The sequence below is a fragment of the Genypterus blacodes genome, unplaced genomic scaffold (genome assembly GCF_046128005.1).
Source record: "Genypterus blacodes isolate CSIRO-AG114 ecotype Tasmania unplaced genomic scaffold, CSIRO-AGI_Gbla_v1 ptg000280l_1, whole genome shotgun sequence".
NCBI classification, from domain to species: domain Eukaryota; kingdom Metazoa; phylum Chordata; class Actinopteri; order Ophidiiformes; family Ophidiidae; genus Genypterus; species Genypterus blacodes.
Genome location: NW_027467071.1, coordinates 38,754 through 61,118, shown reverse-complemented (window position 1 = coordinate 61,118; position 22,365 = coordinate 38,754). Strand labels below are relative to the sequence as shown.

At 52.0% G+C, this 22,365-nt stretch overlaps 3 protein-coding genes and 2 non-coding genes across 6 annotated transcripts; 4 read left to right on the top strand and 1 right to left on the bottom strand.

Moving 5' to 3' along the window:
* Nucleotides 1-1,033: 1,033 nt before the first annotated feature.
* pwp2h (PWP2 small subunit processome component) lies at nt 1,034-6,187 on the top strand. Its single transcript, XM_076172062.1, has 20 exons — nt 1,034-1,187; nt 1,523-1,635; nt 1,716-1,810; nt 1,904-2,003; nt 2,100-2,243; nt 2,351-2,486; nt 2,632-2,879; nt 2,965-3,108; nt 3,248-3,318; nt 3,405-3,541; nt 3,636-3,784; nt 3,887-4,034; nt 4,118-4,268; nt 4,355-4,535; nt 4,659-4,806; nt 4,908-5,016; nt 5,099-5,383; nt 5,469-5,619; nt 5,699-5,773; nt 5,889-6,187. Exons 1-20 carry the CDS (start codon nt 1,170-1,172, stop codon nt 6,058-6,060), a joined length of 2,775 nt encoding a protein of 924 aa, XP_076028177.1. The 5' UTR covers nt 1,034-1,169; the 3' UTR covers nt 6,061-6,187.
* Nucleotides 6,188-6,776: 589 nt separating this feature from the next.
* Nucleotides 6,777-10,655, top strand: eed (embryonic ectoderm development). The gene is made up of 12 exons (XM_076172063.1): nt 6,777-6,917; nt 7,557-7,709; nt 7,784-7,876; nt 7,965-8,030; nt 8,298-8,423; nt 8,517-8,598; nt 8,739-8,830; nt 8,928-9,061; nt 9,151-9,256; nt 9,443-9,601; nt 9,702-9,775; nt 9,896-10,655. The coding sequence occupies exons 1-12, from the start codon at nt 6,798-6,800 to the stop codon at nt 10,020-10,022; spliced, it is 1,332 nt and encodes a 443-aa protein (XP_076028178.1). The 5' UTR covers nt 6,777-6,797; the 3' UTR covers nt 10,023-10,655.
* A 529-nt stretch (nt 10,656-11,184) lies between these two features.
* Nucleotides 11,185-22,365, top strand: atp7b (ATPase copper transporting beta). 2 transcript variants are annotated; one of them, XM_076172060.1, is made up of 21 exons: nt 11,185-11,383; nt 14,389-15,154; nt 16,146-16,373; nt 16,452-16,615; nt 16,695-16,856; nt 16,962-17,035; nt 17,183-17,366; nt 17,491-17,724; nt 17,941-18,032; nt 18,139-18,266; nt 18,479-18,633; nt 19,002-19,136; nt 19,220-19,414; nt 19,952-20,134; nt 20,222-20,405; nt 20,474-20,614; nt 20,686-20,828; nt 20,910-21,113; nt 21,244-21,361; nt 21,696-21,798; nt 21,878-22,365. In XM_076172060.1, the coding sequence occupies exons 1-21, from the start codon at nt 11,240-11,242 to the stop codon at nt 22,107-22,109; spliced, it is 3,969 nt and encodes a 1,322-aa protein (XP_076028175.1). In that variant the 5' UTR covers nt 11,185-11,239; the 3' UTR covers nt 22,110-22,365. The 2 variants fall into 2 exon arrangements, with proteins under 2 accessions (XP_076028175.1, XP_076028176.1); XM_076172061.1 differs by lacking the exon at nt 11,185-11,383 and adding an exon at nt 12,164-12,244.
* On the top strand, nt 13,779-13,851 carry trnar-ccu (transfer RNA arginine (anticodon CCU)). The gene has a single exon. It is a non-coding gene; the product is annotated as a tRNA-Arg (tRNA).
* trnar-ccg (transfer RNA arginine (anticodon CCG)) lies at nt 17,068-17,140 on the bottom strand. Its single transcript has one exon. It is a non-coding gene; the product is annotated as a tRNA-Arg (tRNA).

Genomic DNA, 22,365 nt, shown 5'->3' with positions numbered 1-22,365 from the left:
AAATGCCACCCACATGGAGCCCTGATGACTCATGATGGCTTCCAGATGTTTTCCTCTGGATGAGAACGGTCGAGCAGGTACAGGAGGAGGTGAAGGTTTCAGCAGAGATGCCGATCCTGACGACAATGCTGTCTTTTACTCAGCAGCGTTGGTTTTTAAACCAGGAGACAGACACTGAGACCGGCTGCTCTGTCTGCTGACACGTCGTAGATTACAGGGACGGCCACTCTGCCTCCAAATTGTCCATAATTACAGGATAATGATTTCCGTTGTGCTGCGGGGGGGGCGGCGGCCAGGCGGGGGGACCGTCTTCCTCGGGGGTCTGAGAGGATTCACTCTCTCTGCCAAGCTGGGGTCAAACTGTGTGAAGTGACTTTACAGCAGAGCATCCTTACGTCTTTACATTTACACGCTCGTCCAAACAGGCAGACTTGTAAAGACCAGGATTAGACTGACGCTTCCTCATCTCAGACTCACAAATCAACGGGATGAAACGTCTCAGAAGCAGGAAGTGAGGGTGTCAATACAACATGCAGATGTGACCTCACTTCCTGTTTACCTGAACCTGAGAAGGTGTAGATCAATATGAACCAGACTGGAGAGAAACACTCCGTCTACAGGCTCTGCTCTTATTTTCAGACCTAGAAATCAAAGTGTACATTAAGTGTATAAATACCTAAATATATAAAATCATGCTGGCATTGTTATAGAATATGATGCAGAGAGAGATACAGATTTTTATATCACTTTAAACATTAAATAAGACCCTTTGAAGTGTAGTTAGCTACTTTTCCTCTAGCCTTTGTAGTGTAGTAAACTACTTTGCTAACAGAACTAGCTTTTATTGCCAGTTAGCGACTTTAAATTAATTAAATTCACTATTAAATGATTCCAAATAGCTCCCTCAGAACTTTTTATGTTTGTTTTCTTCTTGAGCTGTTTTCGTTACGCTCTAACTAGCCTGTGATTACACTCCGTGCCGGCAGGGGGCGAAGCGTTTACGAGTTCAGATTGAACTCAACCCGGAAGTGACAAGTGTCAACAAACCGCTACACGTGTGGAGCTGCACGGGGGAGAATAACCTGCTTGAATGGCGTTAATGTGGTGATATAAGAAGATCGATCACACACAGCAAGTAAAAGCACCACGTCTAAGGAATAGTTAGTAAAATGAAGTTTGCTTATAAGGTGAGTGAAGCCTTAGAAAGTGGATCTAATCAGTCAGAACGTGTTTTTGTGGTTGAGAGTTTCGCGTTGAATGTGATTAATGTGTTAATTGCGCTCATTAGTGTGGCGTTCACACTTTGAACGTCACTTATTACAGAGAAAGTAACTTCGATTTGACCACATTAAAGTTTAAACAGTAAGGTTTGATGACTGAGTGATGCGTTTGAGGACCGATGGTTGATTGCGATGTTTGCTTCGTTCTTCATGTTGACTTAACTGCTTTGTCACAACTCGATTGCTGATTAAAGTCAGATTATCATTGTTATGACATCATTGTTGATGTCCTCCTCCTGCAGTTCTCCAGTCTGCTGGGCGCCGTCTATCGCCAAGGCAACCTGAGCTTCTTTAAAGGCGGCGACGCTGTGATCAGCCCGGTGGGAAACAGAGTCTCTGTGTTCGACCTGAAGAAGTGAGTCAGAGAGATGAAACGCTCCTCTGTGCTTCGTGTCCGAGCAGAAACTGAAACATTTCCTCCTCTGTGTCCTGCAGCAACACATCCGAGACGCTGCCTGTCTCCACCAACAAGAACATCAGCTGTGTGGGCCTCTCTCCTGATGGGAACCTGGCCATCCTGGTGGATGAAGGTGAGGAAGAGGCGGTTTTCTGCCGTCGTTGACCTAATTGCATGGTAGTGCTGTTGCTCCCGGGCAGAGATCTAACCTGTAATCTTTGTACAGACGGTGCTGCGCTGCTGGTCAGTCTCAACACGCGAGCCGTCCTCCATCATTTCCACTTCCACAAACCTGTGAACAGCATCCGCTTCTCCCCTGATGGCAGGTGAGCCGCCAAACAGGAAGCAGCTACGCCACAGCATTGTTCTCTTCAATCAGCCCAGACGCGTGTCAACACGAGCCGTGTGTTTGTCCTCCTCAGGAAGTTTGTTGTCACTAAGGAGAACGTGGCGCTGATGTATCACGCTCCAGGGAAGAGGCGCGAGTTCAACGCCTTCGTGCTCGACAAGAGCTACTACGGCCCGTACGACGAGACCACCTGCATCGACTGGACCGACGACTCCAAGTGAGTAAAGACGCTCCGCCTGAGGTCCAGGGTTCAGTCCAGTGTTGTGACGTTTGTGTGTGTGTAACGTGTGTGTAACGTGTTTGTGTGTGTGTCCCGTCCCTCAGGTGCTTTGTGGTGGGCAGCAGAGACATGTCCACCTGGGTGTTTGGAGCCGAGCGCTGGTCCAACCTCATCTACTACTCTCTGGGCGGACACAAGGACGTGATCGTGGGCTGCTTCTTTGAGAAGGACAGTCTGGATGTGAGTGTGTGTGTGTGTGTGTGTGTGTGTGTGTGTGTGTGTGTGTGTGTGTGTGTGTGTGTGTGTGTGTGTGTGTGTGTCCCATCACTCAGCTGTGATGTGTTGTGCTTTGGCCTCACGTGTTCATGTCGGCGTCCATCCTCAGCTTTACACGGTGAGCCAGGACGGAGCGCTGTGCGTCTGGGAGAGCGACACCGAGCTGGACGGCCTCGTCCTCAAGAAGAGCCGGGACAGACCCAAGCCCCTGAGACGAGGGGACGAGGAGGAGGAGGAGGAGGAGGAACAGGAGGAGGAGAGGGTGGAAGGAGAGCAGGGCGAGGTCATCAGAGGGAAGGCCGGCGCTCCCAAAGAGAAGGAGAACAGCAAGAACGTCCGCTACAAACAGAGGAGCAAGTAAGACACCAACATGTCGGCTCAACTCAGACAGAAGGATCCAGACAACCGAGCCTCAAATCCATTTCCCCTTTTTGTTCTCCAGACATTTCTTCAACAAAGAGGGCGACTTCAACAACCTGAGCGCCGCCGCCTACCACAAGCCCACTCACATCCTGGTGACCGGGTTCTCCTCCGGAGTCTTCCACCTGCATGAACTTCCAGAGTTCAACCTCATTCACTCCCTCAGGTGAGAGACGGGCCGAGGAAGAGGAAGAGGAAGAGACCTTTAAATGATGAATACAGCCAGGGTTTGACTGTCTAAGCCTTTCTTCTTCTTCTTCTTCTTCTTCTTCTTCTTCTTCTTCTTCTTCTTCTTCTTCTTCCAGTATTTCAGACCAGCGGATCGCCTCTGTGGCTATAAACAGCTCAGGGGATTGGATCGGGCTCGGCTGCTCAGGTGAGAGGACGGAGACGCTGCAGGTCACAGGTCGGACCAGCGACAGGACGAGTGATGTGACAGCCTGTGTGTGTGTGTGTGTTCAGGGATGGGTCAGCTGCTGGTGTGGGAGTGGCAGAGCGAGTCCTACGTCTTCAAGCAGCAGGGACACTTCAACAACATGGCGTCTCTGGCCTACTCCCCCGACGGACAGCACATCGCCACGGGAGGAGACGACGGCAAAGTGAGTCCAGTCTGAAACCGTAAACCATAACAAGTCGTGTAAAGTGGTGATGTCATGATGTGGCATGAGAGCCGTCTGGCGTCTGTCCTGGCAGGTCAAAGTGTGGAACGCCAGCAGCGGCCTGTGCTTCGTCACCTTCACCGAGCACACCAGCGGCGTCACCGGCGTCACCTTCAACTCCAGCGGCTTCGTCATCGTCAGCGCCTCTCTGGACGGAACCGTCAGAGCCTTCGACCTGCACAGGTGAACCTGGGCGTGAACCCGGGCGGGGGAGGTGGAGAGCGAGTGGGACAGTCTGTAGTTACACGCGTGTTTGTGCTTCTGTCTCCACCTCGGCGTGTTCAGGTATCGAAACTTCAGGACGTTCACGTCGCCTCGGCCGGCGCAGTTCTCCTCCATCGCTGTAGATGTCAGCGGAGAGCTGGTGAGCGCAGGAGCTCAGGATTCCTTTGAGATCTTCCTGTGGTCCATGCAGACAGGAAGGCTGCTGGAGGTGAGCAGACCCTCCACATTCACCATGAGAGTCAGATGTCTGCACTCCACTCTGCCGTTCTGATTGGCTGATCTCTCCTGCAGGTCCTCGGGGGCCACGAGGGGCCCGTCAGCTGCCTGTGCTTCAGTCCGGTCCAGTCCATCCTGGCCAGCGCCTCGTGGGATCGCACCGTCCGTCTCTGGGACATGTTGGACAGCTGGCAGACCAAGGAGACGCTTTCCCTCACCTCTGACGGTAACAGAGAGCAACATCCCAGTTTGTCCTGTGATCCTTTCAGAGCCATTCACCTCATGGCCCGCCCCACTTCCTGTTCCCCTCAGGCTTGGCGGTGAGTTATCGTCCTGACGGGCAGGAGCTGGCCGTGGCCACTCTGAACGGCGAGATCTCTTTCTGGAACCCTCACACTGCCGCGCAAACCGGCTCTGTGGCCGGACGACACGACCTGGAGACGGGACGCAAGGAGACGGACAAGATCACAGCCAAGCAGTCGGCCAAGGGAAAGTGAGTGTCACACACCAGAGAGTTTGCTTCCAGGCTTCACCAGAGTCCGTTAAGGTGCCGCGTCATGTTTCCTGCGTCATGTTTCCTGCTTCATGTTTCCTGCTTCATGATGTCCTGCTTCAGGTCCTTCACGTCGCTGTGCTACTCTGCGGACGGAGAGTCTGTGTTGGCAGGAGGACAGTCCAAGTTTGTCTGCATCTACAACGTGAAGGAGCAGATGCTGATGAAGAAGTTTGAGATCTCCTGTAACCTTTCCTTCGACGCCATGGAGGTACGCTAAGTCCCCACCTTCCGGTTCCTCTGGAGTCTCTGATCTTAAGGCGGAGGTCTGTGTTGGAGCTCGGCCTCATGCTGTTTGTCTTTCACCCTCAGGAGTTCCTGGATCGGCGGAAGATGACAGAGTTTGGCAGTTTGGCTCTGGTGGATGAGGGAGCCGGCGATGGAGACGGAGTCCAGATCAGCCTCCCCGGAGTGAGGAGAGGTACGATGCTGCCTGACAGGACTCCTCCTCGTCCTCCGTCCTCGTATCTGAGCTCACTGCCGTCTTCTTTGTCTCTTTAAAGGCGACATGAGCTCTCGACACTTCAAGCCGGAGATCCGGGTCAGTTCTCTCCGGTTCTCTCCTACGGGCCGCAGCTGGGCCGCCACCACCACAGAGGGTCTGCTGGTCTACTCCCTGGACGGCTCCCTGATCTTTGACCCCTATGACCTGGACCTGGACGTGACGCCCGCTAGCATACGCAAGCAGCTCCAGCTTCAGGAGTGGATGGCGGCCATCATCCTGGCGTTCCGCCTCAACGAGCGCGCTCTGAAGCAGGAGGTTCTGGAGAAGGTGCCGCACCAGCAGAGTGAGTGATCCAATAATGCAGATCATTTGTTATTGTCATTTAAAAGTCCTTCTCCTTATGAAATGTGTGTGTGTGTGTGTTCCAGTCCCAGTGATCTGTGGCTCCCTCCCTGACGTCTATGTGGAGAAGCTGCTGGGCTTCGTGGCGACCTGCTTGGAGAAGTCGGGTCACCTGCAGTTCTACCTGACCTGGGCCCAGAACCTGCTGATGCTGCACGGGCAGAAACTCAAGAACAGGTGAGGTGAACACGCCGCAGGGCTGGAGAGCTGAGATGTTAAGATGAGGAGAATGTGACTGATCTCTTTTGTCCCGCAGGTCTGCATCCATTCTTCCCACCATCCAAGCTCTGCAGAAGAGCATCCAGAGACACTTTGACGATCTCTCCAAACTGTAAGCTTCAACATGCCGTCACACATCTCATCACTTTGTGTCATTCTACACATTCTATATGTTAAAGTGAGATCAAACTCTCACTGAGATGTTTCTGTTTGTGTTCCTGATCCAGGTGTGACTTTAACATGTATAACATTCGCTATGCGGTGGCCCTGTCCAAGCAGAGGGGCATGAAGAGGGCAGCAGAGATGGAGGAGGAGGATGAGGAGGAGGAAGAGGAGGAGGAAGAGCGGTCTGAGGGGATGAGTGAAGTCTCTTTAGAGGGGGAGAGCATGGTGCTGTAGGCTCATGTCCACAAACCAATCCACCTCCTCCATCAACTCCAGAACAAAGAGAGAATCATGATGTCGGACTTCTGTGTACCTTAGAAAATGTTTGTAATATTTTTTATTAAATTCTTATGTAAACTGATGAAGATGTGGAAGCTTTTGTGTTTTCTTGGGATGGTTCTGTGTGTTTTCTTTGGATTACTTGGACAGTGTGGGGCTCTGCTTGAACTTCTAAATTGCAAACATCTTGCAATTTCTGAGAAGCAAGAATTTAAATTAAATATTGGCAGGAATACATAAATAAGGATAATGGTATATTGGACTGATTTCTAATTTTTTTTTTTGTTCTGTCATTTCACTTGATTAACCAACTTAATATTTTATCTTTATTGTTTTGTCTAAACTAATTGCATTTCCTTAGTTTTGTCCAATTCAATACAAAATTGCTTTGTTTTGTGTTTGTGAAAGAAAGTCACATGTCTGCCCAGGAGGGGGCGTTGTTGTCTCCGTGACGTTTGATACGTTTAGGTTGAATATTTGCTACAGAATAGAAAAACGTGCGGACACATCAACAAACATAATAAAAATAGTAGTAAAGTAAACATTACATTTGTTTTTGAATTGTAACATCCAGATATACCGCCATTTACGCTTTTCCTACGTAAATATACACATTAAATAGTTTGCTATGCTCGTCCGTGAAGCCGGAAGTGTTACGCCGCTTCACCGGAAAAGGCGGAGTTTAAACCAAAATGAGGGAAAATAAGAACATGTCCGAGTCCCCCTCTCAAGCGGGAAAAGAAATACCAGCCAAAAAACAGAAACTAAGCAGTGACGAGAACAGCAACCCCGACCTGTCCGGAGACGAGAACGTAAGCAGCCCCGCGCCGGAGCCTGCGTGCCGCTCAGAACGCGATACGTGCCGCTCCGGGTGTGTTAGCATCGTGCTAAAGCTACAGCCGGGGAGCTCGTAGCTTTGTCCCTCTGAGGAGCTAAAGTCGATATAAACTCCGACCCGACGAGCCGTCAACATCTGTACACATCTGTACACATCTGTAAACACCTTGCACGTGTCTCCAAGCGTCACGACACAAGCGGAACTTCACATGTTGCTGCTGCGCGGCTCACTCAGTCAACATGGAGACCTGGGCTAGCGTTAGCAGCTAGTTAATGTGTTAGCTTATCGGGCGTAGCTGCAATTTAAAGTGTTTAGAAGCGACGGCTGCTGACGGTTAAAGAGTTAACGTAGCGTTATAAGTAGTTAGAGTCGCGCTGTCAGGGAGTGATGATGTTTAGCTCCTTTAACCAGTTGGACTCACACACATGGTGTTTGTGATGATTTACATACATGTAGAGCGACACACACATGAGCTGCTGCTCTGTAGAGGCACAGCTGACAGGTGTATAGAGCAGCAACTCCTCCTCTTCATCAGGACATCAAACCTGCATCATCTACAAACTGACAGTGTGTGTCCCTCTCTCCCTGTGTGTGTGTGTGTGTGTGTGTGCAGGATGATGCTGTCAGTGTGGAGAGCGGCACCAATGCAGAGCGTCCAGACACACCCACCAACACGGCCAACGCCCCGGGCAGGAAGAGCTGGGGGAAGGGGAAGTGGAAGTCCAAGAAGTGCAGATACTCCTTCAAGTGTGTGAACAGCCTGAGGGTGAGTGCAGGTACACACACACACACACACACTCACACTCTACCCTGGTTGATCACGTCTCCATGTCTCCACAGGAGGACCACGGCCAGCCTCTGTTTGGAGTCCAGTTTAACTGGCACAGTAAGGAGGGCGACCCTCTGGTGTTCGCCACAGTCGGGAGCAACAGGGTAAGGTGTTGCCATGGCGCCCTGTCCTTCCCGCGTGTGTCTGTCACCCTCCTCTTCCTCCTTTGACGCCCCTCTCTCCTCTCTGCAGGTCACTCTGTATGAATGTCACTCACAGGGAGAGATCCGCCTCCTTCAGTCGTACGTGGACGCAGACGTATCCTTACACACCTGACCCGCCTGTCTCCATGGCAACAGGAGTTCAGCTCCTCCGTCGTGTTGACTGCTTGCGTTATGTGAAGTTCTGTTGTTTTAAATGAAGAAATGATGTCGACGTCATCAGTATCACATCAGCTAAAAGCAGTGATGTCATCGATCAACCTCGCAACAAGTGATGTCATCCAAACCAGCGACCTCACAGCGATGGAGTCGCACTTAGAAATGAAGCCTTTGTTCATATTTGATCTCCTTCACTGAAGCAAAGGCAGATGAGAACTTCTACACGTGCGCCTGGACCTACGACACAAACACCAGTCACCCCCTGCTGGCCGTCGCCGGCTCCCGCGGCATCATCCGCATCATCAACCACATCACCATGCAGTGCATCAAGGTACGGCCCGGAGGCTTCTGACTGCAGCGTGCTCGCTCTCACCCACCTCACCTCTCACACACCTCACCTGTGCTTTATTTCCTGTATGTCCAGCACTACGTGGGTCACGGGAACGCCATCAACGAGCTCAAGTTCCACCCCAGGGATCCAAACCTCCTCCTGTCAGTCAGCAAAGGTAAAACCAAAACAGTTCAGACCTACAGAACACTTTCATCTGTAACAACTCAAGAACATGTGGTCTCTATGTAATCAGTGGACTGCCTGACTGTCTGTCTGACTGCCTGTCTCACTGCCTGCCTGTATCTCTCTCCTCAGATCACGCCCTCCGCCTGTGGAACATTCAGACGGACACGTTGGTGGCCATCTTTGGCGGCGTTGAAGGTCATCGAGATGAAGTCCTGAGCGCAGTGAGCCTCGCCTCATGAAGCCAAACTCACCGAGCCCAAGCGAACACAGAGGACTCACTTCCTGACCCCCTTCTGTTCTGTTTGCGTCCCCCTGCAGGACTTTGACCTCCTGGGTGAGAAGATCATGTCGTGTGGGATGGACCACTCCCTCAAACTGTGGAGGATCAACTCAGAGCGGATGCAGAAAGCCATCCGAGGGTCCTACGAGTACAACCCCACCAAGACCAACAGGTGGGGAGCAGAAGGGGTCACCCCGGGCGCTCTGGGGGTCAGGGGTCGTTGTGGTGCCGCTCTATATTCACCTGTCTGTCTTGTTTCAGGCCGTTTGTCTCACAGAAGATTCACTTCCCCGACTTCTCAACGAGAGACATCCACAGGAACTATGTGGACTGTGTGAGGTGGCTGGGAGACCTGATCCTCTCCAAGGTGTGTGTGTGTGTGTGTGTGTGTGTGTGTGTGTGTGTGTGTGTGTGTGTGTGTGTGTGTGTGTGTGTGTGTGTGTGTGTGTGTGTGTGTGTGTGTGTGTGTGTGTGTGTGTGTGTGTGTGTGTGTGTGTGTGTGTGTGTGTGTGTGTGTAAACCTCAGCTCGTCTCGGTCTTCTCCTCTCTCTAGTCGTGTGAAAACGCCATCGTGTGCTGGAAGCCCGGTAAGATGGAGGACGACGTGGATCACATCAAACCCAACGAGTCCAACGTGACGATCCTGGGCCGCTTTGATTACAGCCAGTGTGACATCTGGTACATGCGCTTCTCCATGGACTTCTGGCAGAAGGTGACGGGGCGACGCCTGAACGCACCACGCCGTTACCCACAGTGCAGCTCACCTTAGATCTGTTCACTCACATCCTGTCTCCTGTCACATCGGTTTGTAGATGCTGGCTCTGGGGAACCAGGTGGGGAAGCTGTACGTGTGGGACCTGGAGGTGGAGGACCCCCACAAAGCCAAGTAAGTCAGGACCAGGGACCACAACACTCCTGTGTCCCACTCAGGTCTGTCTGCTCACATGTCTGGCCCCTGTGTGGTCCTGGTCTACCCGTCTCTCTCTCTCTCTCTCTCTCCCCTCAGGTGCACCACGCTCACTCTGCCTAAATGCACCTCGGCCATCAGGCAGACCAGCTTCAGCAGAGACAGCAGCATCCTGATCGCCGTGTGCGACGACGCCTCCATCTGGCGCTGGGACCGGCAACGCTGAAGGCCCCGGGCCCCCACGCTCCAGTCTGATCCCAAGCAGGCCCCAAAGACCCTCCCCCCTCCCACTACCGAAGAGTCCCCATATGAACATGTAGTCTCCCGTGTGGTCTGAAGGCCACATGGTCCTCCTGCTCCTGTAGTACATGTGCCGACCCAACAAACGCTGCATGTTGGCGGTGTGTGTGTGTGTGTGTGTGTGTTGGCGGTGTGTGTGTGTGTGTGTGTGTGCGCGCCACAGTTACGAATGAAACGGTTCATCTGTTCCACATTGCAAGTGTACGTTTACAGGGTTTTGGAGAAATGCGGAGCGTGGGCGGCGGTCGACGCCCCCCTGAGTGCCTTCCTGTTTCCTATGCAGCCTCATGCGTTCCATTAAGTTCCCACATTACGTAATCACACACACGTCGTCTGCTTCAGGGAGCCGAGCGGAGCTGTGGACCGTCACACACACATCTCTCCACATGTTTGAGCAAAAAAACTCCACAGGATGAAGCAACAACTCTGTTGTTGTTGTTTGCAGACAGACAGGAGGCGGAGTTTATTCCTCTATCACTTTTTAACTCCCATCTTTAAACTGCCACATGACCTGGCAGTGAGACGTTTCAGAGTTTGATTGAGAACGCTCAATAAAACAGTTTTATAAAGAAAGTCCTTGTGGTTGTTAAACATGAACGCTTGCTGAGTTTAGTTTGATAACAGTCGTGTTGTTTTCCAGGCAGAAGCATCGAGGTGAACTTTATAACATTCACACACGTCAGAGAGGAAACGGACACCTAAGGGTTAATTAACCATCAATGGCTTTGTAAGTTGAATGTTGTACAAATTTAAATAAACTTGTTTTTCTGCACATTCGGCTTCGCTTCACTGAATGTAAACAACTTAACCTGCAAACATGAAGCGGCTGAAGTCACCGTGAGTGTGACGAGAGGAGTCACGTGACCCTCAGGTGCCCCCAGCCCCCCCCCCCCAGCGGGTGGTCCAGGGTCCCCTTCAGGATCTCAGCAGAGATATGACGTCTGTATGTCCAGAGTGCGCGGCGCTCTTATCTCCGTGAGCAGGACACACACACACACACACACACACACACACACACACACACACACACACACACACACACACACACACACACACACACATACACACACACACACAAGCCGCGGACTTTTGCCCTCCACTTTTGATAGACGCCGATCAGCCGGAGCAGCGAGCAGCGCGGTCATGTTCTCTCCTAAGTCTCCCAGAAGTCGCCCTCTGAATGCGGCCGCCCCGGAGCAGATCTGCATGGTGGAGGGTGGATGGCCGCCGGGCTGCACCTGCGGGGTCCACGGTCCTGCTGCGGGGGCGCGGAGCGGAGCGGGTCAGGTAGGCCTCCAGACCCACGCACCGACACTCAGAGCGTCCTCAGTCCGTCAGTCCGTCAGCGCAGACGGCGGCGGCTTTGTTTTTGTTCATGTGGTTGTGTCTCGTTTCTTTAAGTGTTAAGGAGCTCTGGTCAGAAGTTTAAATCATTATCCATCTCTGGAAACACGCAGCAGCTCAGTTGTTTATTAACTCCACAAAAGTTTTGCTGACCGAAAACAACATTTGCAAAATTCCCATATCTCGGCCAGTCCTTGAATCTATCACCATATACATCATGCAAGTCACTTCTCAGACATTTAGGGGTTAACATCATTTAATACTTGTGTGTATGTATGTATGTATATGAATGTACATGTATAAGTCAGCAATATCAAGATAACACAGTGTTTTGTTGCAAATGCTTAAATTAAATTCCATAAAAGTGAACCTCACCATCATAATGAAACAACAGATGAGACACACACACACACACACACACACACACACACACACACACACACACACACACACACTTCAGATGAGAGTGTGTGCATATCACTGAGTAACCATTTCCTGGATATGATTCCTAATAATAAGAATGATGAAGATGATGATGAAGCTGAATCCCCATCACTTTGTCACTCTGTTCCTCCATGTATCAATAACACTGCCTCCCTACATTAATAATGAGCACAGAGCCAATGGGAGCTGGGATGTCACTTGTTAACAGGCAGCTTATACCAGGCAGTGGATCTGATTGGTGCAAAGTTCAGCCAATCATCAATTAGTGTCATCTTCATATGAACATGATGACAAAGCAGAGAGGAAACAATCAAGTGCAGCGGCTGAAGGGGAAAGTTTGTCAGCAGGATCATGGCTCAGGTAGGCGTCTGTCTCTAAAACCTCAGGCTGAGTGAGACGAGCAGAGGGGCGTTCTATTATCAGATCATCAGACTATCAGGTTATCAGATTATCAGGTTATCATATTAAGGAGGCAGATGATGACTTGATCACATTCATTAACTCAGACTTGATTGGTGGATAGAGGAGATCTGTTATTGTTTATTTAATAGCTGTGCTTTTTTCATCCTGACTGAGGAGAAACAAATGGAATCTGTACTCAATTTAAACTTTAGCATCTGACATAAATGACAAAACCTCCATTTATCATTAAGATATATCTGTCTGTCTGTCTGTCTGTCTGTCCGTCTGTCTGTCTGTCTTTCTCACTCTCTCTCGCGCTGTCTCTCACTCTTTTTCTTTCTCTTTCTCTCTCTCTCTCTCTCTGTCTCTCACTCGCTCTCTGTCTCTCTCTCTCTCTGTCTCTCTGTCTCTCTGTCTCTCTCTCTCTCTCTCTCGCTCTCTGTCTCTCTCTCTCTCTCTGTCTCTCTGTCTCTCTCTCTCTCTCTCTCTCTCTCTCTCTCTCTGTCTCTCTCTCTCTGTCTGTCTGTCTCTCTCTGTCTCTCTCCTTCTCTCTCTCTCTCTCGCACGTTATTTCCTGCTATGTTTCTTCCTTTTTCTTCGGCTGTGTCTGGAGTTTGTCCTGGTCTTCCTAAAGAGCTTTGGACGGGTCTGGACCTGCCTGATGTTGTGGGCCAGTAAAGCCCATAGAGATGGAGCTCAGAGATGTGATATTGATCTGTAGACACAAACTTGTCTTGACTAAAGTTGACTTGGACACAGGCTGCAGGATTTTCACTTAAAACTGCTCAATTGTATTTCAAAGTATTAATCTGAATGACATGATAATAAACATCAGTATGAAGCTAAACACTATCTACCTGCCTCATGTCTTCACTCTGAGCCACTGACTGACATCTCTTGGCTTTGGTTGAACTCTATATTGTCTGTCATTTCTGTTGTCTCTGGGTCGTTGTGTGTAAGTCCTCTTCTCTCTCAAAGACACAGTTCACGAAAGCAGCTGTGATCTCTGTGAGCATCACGGTGATTGTGGCTGAAGTGGCAGAAGGAGGAGGATGTAAAAGTGACCTCATGTCCTCTTAAAGGGCCGCAGCTGATCTGCATCATGTCACCACGCTGGAAGACCTCATTCAGTTTGATCCTTCATCCTGTCTGAAGCTCTGACTGTAAACCTGCACCCTTATTGATTCATTTCTAGAATTCTGATCTGGGTGTGTGTGTGTGTTTGTGTGTGTGTGTTAGGCTCAGTTCCTGTTTCCAGTCGCCACTAAATCACATTTCTCACCCTGTGTGACCGCTATAAGGCCACAGCAGGTAAACACACCAGACAGTAGACGTGTTGTGTTCCTATGTGAGGCTGCTGTGAACAGACTGGACATGGAGATGTTTGGGCTCCAGTTTACGTTTTCTCTGAAATCTCCTGCCTGTTATTTATTTTCCTGCACTTTGGTCGGGACTTTGAACAGAGCAGAAGCGTGTCTGTGCACTCTTTGTAACCCTAGTGGCCTAATGGATAAGGCACTGGCCTCCTAAGCCAGGGATTGTGGGTTCGAGTCCCATCTGTGGTGGCTCTCAGCTCAGTAGGGCTCATAGCCTGTAGAGAGATGGATCCAAACCATCCTCTGAATCAACCTCAACTAGTTCAGTCCCAGTTTAATGCATCTAAATCCCTTTTAGGTTGAGTTTTCACACTCATCTCCTCTCCCAGCTCTGTAAAGCCGAGTCACGTTGTGAGGCTCAGCAGAAGGGCACAGACTTCATGTTTCACCCGTCATGTGATCTCTTTGTCCACGCTGAAGTCAGAGGTTACTGAGTGTAGAGCAACAAAGTGAGGCAATATCTAGTGTCCTTTCTCCTACACTGGAGCTTTGTGTAGTTTGTGTAGTGGCCTTGTTCATCATGTCGTCACTTTCGCCCTCCGCTCTCTCACTCTGCACTGTGAACCGAAAAGAGGACGTGAGGTCTGAAATCAGCAGTCAGGGATTAGTTCCAGTTCTCAGCTCTGTTCTGAGAGTGGAAAGCGCAATGGGATCTCCCTGAGTGTGTTTGTAGTTTGGCACTGGAATGATAAAGCTTCACTCACACGTTTGCTTTCGTCTTTGCAGGAGACGCAAGGCCTTGACAACCTGGCCTATGAGTATGGGAGCCAGAGTGAACTCTGTCCTGGGGCCACGGCTGCTGCCAGAGCCATCTTCAGGCTCCTGGGCCTCCAGGCTGAGTACCAGATTCAGGCGGCCCAGAGCAGGATCGCCAGCCTGAGCGGAGTCCTCGCCGTCAGCGTGTCTTCAGCGGGCGGCTTAGCCAAAGTGGACTATGATGCGTCGGTCATCACGGCCAGAGGGATCGCCCTGGAGCTCCAGGCTCTGGGATCCGACGTGGAGTCAGCGGCTCAGATCAGGGTGGACGGTATGAGCTGCCAGTCCTGCGTGCAATCCATCGAGGGACAGATCGGGCTGCTGCCAGGGGTCTCACACATTCAGGTCTTCCTCCATGATGGCACAGCTCTGGTTGTGTTCCAGCCTCTTCTGGTAACACAACAGGAGCTAAGAGACCGGATTGAGGAGATGGGATTCGGTGCCTCTTTAGTCGCCGATGACCCGTCGGGACGAATCATCAGCTACTGGCAGAGGGAAACGCCAGCAGCCATATTGAATCTGTCAACGCAAAGTGTCACCGTTTGGATTGTGGGGATGACGTGCAGCTCGTGCGTTCAGTCCATCGAGGGGAGGATCTCCCAGATGGCAGGAGTCCAGTCGGTGGTCGTGTCACTGCAGGAGGAGAAGGGAACTATCGTCTTTGACTCCAGTCTCACCACACCGGAGCATCTGAGGGCGGCGGTGGAGGACATGGGCTTTGATGCCTTGCTTCAGGGTAGGTGTAGCGGCTGAGTGACGGACAGAACATCTTGGAACAAACCCAGTTACCATTCAACTGGTTTTTCTTGCCTCCCGAGCTGGAATTAGAAAGGCCGAGAGACAGAAAGGCATTGTTCCTTGTGCTGATGTACAAACACAGTAAAAGTCCCTGTCAGTCTCGTCACGTTAACCCTTTAGGCTCTGACACTTGAGTGCTTAGACTCAACCTGAAGGAATGTCTTCACACTGCCAACCTGGACTTTCATTCCAGTTCCTTTTCTTGTATCAAATCTTTAATAATACATTTTTTACGCACACCAAAATGGCAAAAAAACATTCATCATAAAACCCTTTTATTCTGTTCGGTAAATTCAGACACACCCAGTGATCAAAGGGTAGTTTCATGTAAAAAGTCCAATTCTGGTGTTTTGAGCTTCCAGGTCAGTTTCATAAATCATAGCGGCCCTGTTCAATCCAGAAAAGCAGATCAGATCCAGAAAACAATCAGCAGGTAGTTGTTAACGTCCGTTTCAAGCTCTATATAATGATCCTCCCTCGTGGTTTTGCTGTTTTATGCTGCCCTCCTTGCTGGGTGTCTCCTCAGACTGGGACTCATGGGTTTATAACATCATTTATGGTCTCAGCTGAGTAACCCAGTAACCTGCAGGTGCTCTGTGTGTGTGTGAGGCAGACTGATTAAAAACCTGCCCCTCAGTTTTCAACATGTCCCTCCTCCCCCTTTTTTTACACTGATTACCATGGAAACCAGACAGCCATGCTCTCCAGTATGACAGAGGGCCCTCAGACTGGACGGGCCTTTTCTGCTTGGATTTCATGACACAACAGCTTGCCAAGATGTGGAATTAAGCAGATTAGAAGCAGATTCTTCTTCCTTCAGGTCCGGTCATCTGAGTCGGGCCTTCTTTAGGGAGCTCAGTTAAAGTCCTGGCCCTGTTTCTGTCACTCAGAACCATCACATCAGAACCTTTACTCCCTCTCCTCTCCAGAACCTGCACGTGGTCCTGCACCGCCCAGGCCCGTGGCTCCCGTGGACTCCAGGCCTCCTGAGCCCTCAGAGACGAAGCCACGCCGCCATGCCACAGCTAGCAACGGAGCTGACGCCACGACCACAAGTCCTGCCAAAATCAAATCGCAAAAATGCTTCATCCGCATCACAGGGATGACCTGCGCCTCCTGTGTGGCCAACATAGAGAAGAACCTGCTGAAGCACAGAGGTGGGCTTCATTCATCTCCACTCCTCCTCTCAGCATTATGCTCACTTCATCCTGATCTGTTTTACACATGACTTCCAGGCGTGGTCTCTGTGTTGGTGTCCCTGATGGCGGGGAAAGCAGAGGTGAACTATGACGGACAGGCCGTCTCTGCTGCAGGCGTGACTCAGCTCATAGAGGACTTAGGCTTTGGGGCGTCGCTGATTGAAGACAACGCAGTGACACACGGGAAGCTGGACCTCACTGTAGGTCTGCACCTGGGGCAGGAAGTCTCTGTGTTCAGGATCATACGTGTTAGTTAAACCTGTGTGATGTCACCCGCAGGTCACAGGGATGACGTGTGCGTCCTGTGTGCACAACATCGAGTCCAAGCTCACCACAACCAAAGGGATCCTCGGGGCCTCCGTCGCCCTGGCAACCAAAAAAGCGCAGATCCAGTTTGACCCCGACGTGATCGGAGCTCGTGATATTATCAAGCTCATCCAGGTCATAAACACATAAACACAACTGTAAACACTTGACTCTTTTATTTCAGTCTTTACTTCCTGTGGGTCTCCTGAACATCGTCTTCTGTTCCGTTTGTTCTCGTAGAGTCTCGGCTTTGAGGCCAGTCTGACCAAGCCCGGCTTCAAAAACAACTTTGATCACACAGAAGAGATAACACAGCAAGTATCTGCACAAGACTTAGACTGCATGCCACCCCAGATGGGACTCGAACCCATAATCCCTGGCTTCGGAGGCCAGTGCCTTATCCATTAGGCCACTGGGGCTCCATGTGCAGGTTGAACATGTGTGTGTGTGTGTGTGTCCAGGTGGAAGAACTCCTTCCTCTTCAGTCTGGTCTTCGGCCTGCCTGTGATGGGCCTCATGATCTACATGATGGTGATGGACAGCCAGCACCAGCAGCACGGAGGCTCCATGCCCGAGGAGCAGAACCTGCTGCCCGGCCTCTCCATCCTCAACCTGGCCTTCTTCCTGCTCTGCACGCCCGTACAGGTGAGCGTGTGTGTGTGTGTGTGTGTGTGTGTGTGTGTGAGCCTGTTCTGTCCTCTGTGTCCCGTTGGCTAAGCTACTAGTTTCATGCCGTCTTGGACCTTCTGCCTTCGTCTCTCCCCTCCAGATCTTCGGCGGTCGTTACTTCTATGTGCAGGCGTATCGCTCGTTACGCCACCGCACGGCCAACATGGACGTGCTGATCGTCCTGGCCACGTCCATCGCCTACGTCTACTCCTGCGTGGTCCTGGTGGTGGCCATGGCTGAGCGAGCCGCACAGAGCCCCGTCACGTTCTTCGACACGCCGCCCATGCTCTTCGTCTTCATCGCTCTGGGTCGGTGGCTGGAGCACGTCGCAAAGGTAAACAGGGAGATAAAACTCTGGGCTTTACTGCCTCAGTCTGTGGCTTTATGACCGTCAGTGTGGTTTACTAACCTGGATGTGATGATGAGAGGATCTGTGGTGGTTGATGATCTACTGGAGGTCAGCTGAGGATCTGTGACTCCATCATGACTCCCATCATGACTCCCATCATGACCCCACCTGACCACGTTCAAGTGTTTGTGTCTTTCTCAGAGTAAAACCTCGGAGGCGTTGGCCAAGTTGATGTCTCTGCAGGCCACCGATGCCACTGTGGTCACACTGGGGCCGGGGAACTCCATCATCAGGTGAGGAAGGACCGCCTCAGACCAGACCAGAGCTCCTGAGGGACAGGGACACTCACTGTGTGTGTGTGTGTGTGTGTGTGTGTGTGTGTGTGTGTGTGTGTGTCAGCGAGGAGCAGGTGGTGGTGGAGCTGGTGCAGCGGGGCGACGTCGTGAAGGTCGCTCCAGGGGGGAAGTTCCCTGTGGATGGGAAGGTGATAGAGGGGAACTCCATGGCAGACGAGTCTTTGATCACAGGTACAGAGTCACCAAGTCACCGAGTCACACCGATCAATACAGCTACCATAGAGACCAGAGAGACATCTGAGAACTGTGTCTCTCTCTCTCTCTCTCTCTCTCTCTCTCTCTCTGGCTCTCTCTCTCTCTCTCTCTCTCTCTCTCTCTCTCTCTCTCTCTCTCTCTCTCTCTGTCTCTCTCTCTCTCTCTCCCTCTCTCTCTCTCTCTCTCAGGTGAGCCCATGCCGGTCAGTAAGCGTGTTGGCAGCCTGGTGATCGCCGGCTCCATCAACGCTCACGGCGCTCTCCTGGTGGCGGCCACACACGTGGGCGCCGACACCACTCTGTCTCAGATAGTCAAACTGGTGGAGGAAGCACAAACATCAAAGGTGAGACGCAAACACTGGACACACACACACACACATACACACACACACAGACAGACAGACACAGACACAGACAGACAGACAGACAGACAGACAGACAGACAGACAGACAGACAGACAGACAGACAGACACAGACAGACAGACAGACAGACACAGACAGACACAGACAGACAGACAGACAGACAGACACAGACAGACAGACAGACACAGACAGACAGACACAGACAGACAGACAGACAGACAGACAGACAGACAGACAGACAGACAGACACAGACACAGACAGACACAGACACAGACACAGACAGACAGACAGACAGACAGACAGACAGACAGACACACACACACACACACCCTCTCTCCTCTGCTCAGGCTCCCATCCAGCAGTTTGCAGATCGGCTCAGCGGCTACTTCGTCCCCTTCATCGTCATGGCGTCCGTGCTCACGCTGGTCGCCTGGCTCGCCGTCGGCTTTGTCAACTTCGACATCGTGAGGGACAACTTCCCGGTGAGCACGCCGGTGTTTACGAGTGCCAAACCACGCTGCTTCCGTCGGGCTGCGGCTCGGTTAACCCTCCGTTGTCTCTTCAGGGCTACAACTCCAACATCTCGCAGACGGAGGTCGTGGTCCGCTTCGCCTTCCAGGCGTCCATCACCGTCCTGTCCATCGCCTGTCCCTGCGCTCTGGGCCTGGCCACGCCCACCGCCGTCATGGTGGGCACCGGGGTGGGAGCGCAGAACGGGATCCTCATCAAGGGAGGAGAGCCGCTGGAGATGGCACACAAGGTCAAAGCTCCTTACATCCTGCAGAGGGTCGACTGATAAGTTCTGAGCTCCCAGACTAAACTAAAACTCAAAAAGTTGTAAATACACGTAGAACACAGAAACGTGCTTCTGATTTAATCCTAATTTATTTCCATGAGCGTTTGAAGGTTGTGTGAGTGTTGATCCTGTCACGTGTGTGTTCCGTGTGTCATGATGACCCTAAACACACAAACTGAAGTGATGCTGCTTCCTGTCCACTGATGTCTGAGAACAATGAGCTTTGTCTCAGAATGTAGACCTGCAGCATTCAAGCCTCAGATAAACTGGATTCAACATGGCTAAACTGCAGCACACACCCACACACACACACACACACACACACACACGCACACACACACACACACACACACACACACACACACACACACACACACACACATACACACAGTAAAGGAGTCTCATCCAGTCTGCAGCCTCTTCATGTTCCTTGATTTCTCCTGAGACAGCGACCTCTTGTGGCCTAACAGGTCATCACATCTTCTCTCCCTCTCCTCTCAGATCGGCGTTGTGATGTTCGATAAGACGGGCACGATCACAAACGGCGCGCCCCGGGTGACTCGTGTGCTGGTGCTGTGGGAAATGGCCCGCATGCCTCTGAGGAGCATCCTGGCGGTGGTCGGCACGGCGGAGGCCAGCAGCGAGCATCCGCTGGGCATGGCGGTGGCCAAACACTGCAAAGAGGCGAGGAGGGCTCTGAGTGATGAAGCTGGATGTCTTTAAGGTCTGATGGAGTCCTTAATCCTCCACGTCTGTCCGTCCCTCTCACAGGAGCTGGACTCTGAGGCGCTGGGAAGCTGCCAGGACTTCCAGGCCGTTCCCGGCTGTGGGATCAGCTGCCGGGTCTCCAACGTGGAACATCTGCTGCAGCGGCGGAGCGAAGAGCGTTTCCTGCTGCCGGGCGCCACCACCGACGAAAGCAGCCTGCTGTCTGCTGCCGAAGCTCCGCCCACAGGTCTGTGTGTGGACTTCCTGCCCCGCCTCTCCCTCAGGTTCATGTTTAACAGACGTCTTTGCCCGTAGGCGAGGCGTCGTCTTACTCCGTCCTGATCGGGAACAGAGAGTGGATGAGGAGGAACGGCCACCACATCGGAGCCGACGTGGACGCCGCCATGTCCAGCCACGAGACCAAAGGGCAGACGGCCATCCTGGTCGCCATAGACGGTTGGTGTGAGAACACATTACACAGTCACGACTCCATCACACTCCTGATCCTGCGTCCTTCCTGTCTGCAGGCGTCCTGTGCGCCATGTTGGCCGTGGCAGACACGGTGAAGCCTGAGTCGGCGTTGGCGGTGCACACGCTCTGCAGCATGGGCATCGAGGTCGTCATGATAACAGGAGACAACAGACGCACGGCCAAAGCCATCGCTGCACAGGTAAACCACAACAACAGCCAGTGTGCGAGCCCAGACAGGAAGTGCCCACACGATGACACTCGGCCTGCTGCTCCTCCACAGGTGGGGATCAGGAAAGTGTTCGCCGAGGTTCTGCCGTCTCATAAAGTGGCCAAAGTGCAGGAGCTGCAGGAGCGAGGCCGGCGGGTCGCCATGGTGGGAGACGGGGTCAACGACTCGCCCGCCCTCGCCCGCGCCGACGTCGGCATCGCCATCGGCACGGGCACAGACGTGGCGATCGAGGCAGCAGACATCGTCCTCATCAGAGTAGGTGGCAAACGCCTTGAGTGTCTGTGTGTGTGTGTGTGTGTGTGTGTGTGTGTGTGTGTGCGTGTGTGTGTGTGTGTGTGTGTGTGTGTGTGTTGACCTCAGATTCTAAGCTTTGTCCTCCTCTCAGAACGACCTGCTGGACGTGGTCGCCAGCATCGAGCTGTCCAAGAAAACCGTGCGGAGGATAAGAATCAACTTTGTCTTTGCTCTCATTTACAACCTGCTTGGAATACCCATCGCTGCAGGTGAGGTGGCTGACACACACACACACACACACACACACACGCACACACACACACACACACATACACACACACACACACACACACACAGACACACACACACACACACACACACACACACACACACACACACACACACACACATACACACACACACACACATACACACACACACACACACACACACACACACACACACACACACACACACACACACACACACACACACACACACATACACACACACACACACACACACATACACACACACACACACACACACACACACACACACACACACACACACACAGGAACAGTGTGACTCTTGGTTCTGCAGGTGTGTTCATGCCCGTGGGCCTGGTTCTGCAGCCCTGGATGGGTTCAGCTGCCATGGCCGCCTCTTCAGTGTCGGTGGTTCTGTCGTCTTTGCTGCTGCGACTGTGAGTCCTTTAATCATCAATCAGCACATTAAGCCGCAAGCTCCCCTGCTGACTGAACCTGAACCTGAACCCAATCCAGGTACAAGAAGACCTCAGTGGAGCTGTATGAGGTCCGGGCGCAGGGCCAGAGGCGGAGCCTGCGCTCCTCACAGATCAGCACTCATCTGGGCGCAGAGGGTCGACGCCGTGGTGAAACTACGGCGGCTCCGCCCGCGCCGAGGACATCCGGTCAAGGTCCGTCCGTGAGCTGCGTCCAGGAGCCGGGCCGCTACTCCCTCCTGGACCGGCCTGCAGGGGGCCTGGGTGTGTAGCAGAGGGAAACCAGCTGTCTGGCCTCAGCTCCAGGGTTCATGATGTTCTTGTATTTATGTAAATAGATCTGGATGATGTTGCATTTTATTTTGGTGTGAACTCTTAAACTGAACCCAGCGGCTCTGAGGATCAATAATCATCACTGATCACTGATCGATGACCTTTAAGCTGGTAGAGATCAAACCAAGCTGCAGGCATCATGAGACCTTTAAAGCTTTAAGTGTGACAAACTAAAGTAAACATATATTTGATAAA

Coding starts and splice junctions, on each gene's coding strand:
- atp7b (XM_076172060.1), top strand. CDS start 11,240: ATGTTCTCTCCTAAGTCTCCCAGAAGTCGCCCTCTGAATGCGGCCGCC. Junction 18,033..18,138: donor CCGGGGAACTCCATCATCAG/GTGAGGAAGGAC, acceptor TGTGTGTGTCAG/CGAGGAGCAGGTGGTGGTGG. Junction 21,799..21,877: donor TCGTCTTTGCTGCTGCGACT/GTGAGTCCTTTA, acceptor AACCCAATCCAG/GTACAAGAAGACCTCAGTGG.
- eed (XM_076172063.1), top strand. CDS start 6,798: ATGAGGGAAAATAAGAACATGTCCGAGTCCCCCTCTCAAGCGGGAAAA. Junction 8,424..8,516: donor TCACCATGCAGTGCATCAAG/GTACGGCCCGGA, acceptor CTGTATGTCCAG/CACTACGTGGGTCACGGGAA. Junction 9,257..9,442: donor GAGACCTGATCCTCTCCAAG/GTGTGTGTGTGT, acceptor TCCTCTCTCTAG/TCGTGTGAAAACGCCATCGT.
- pwp2h (XM_076172062.1), top strand. Junction 2,880..2,964: donor CGCTACAAACAGAGGAGCAA/GTAAGACACCAA, acceptor TTTGTTCTCCAG/ACATTTCTTCAACAAAGAGG. Junction 4,035..4,117: donor AGACAGGAAGGCTGCTGGAG/GTGAGCAGACCC, acceptor TCTCTCCTGCAG/GTCCTCGGGGGCCACGAGGG.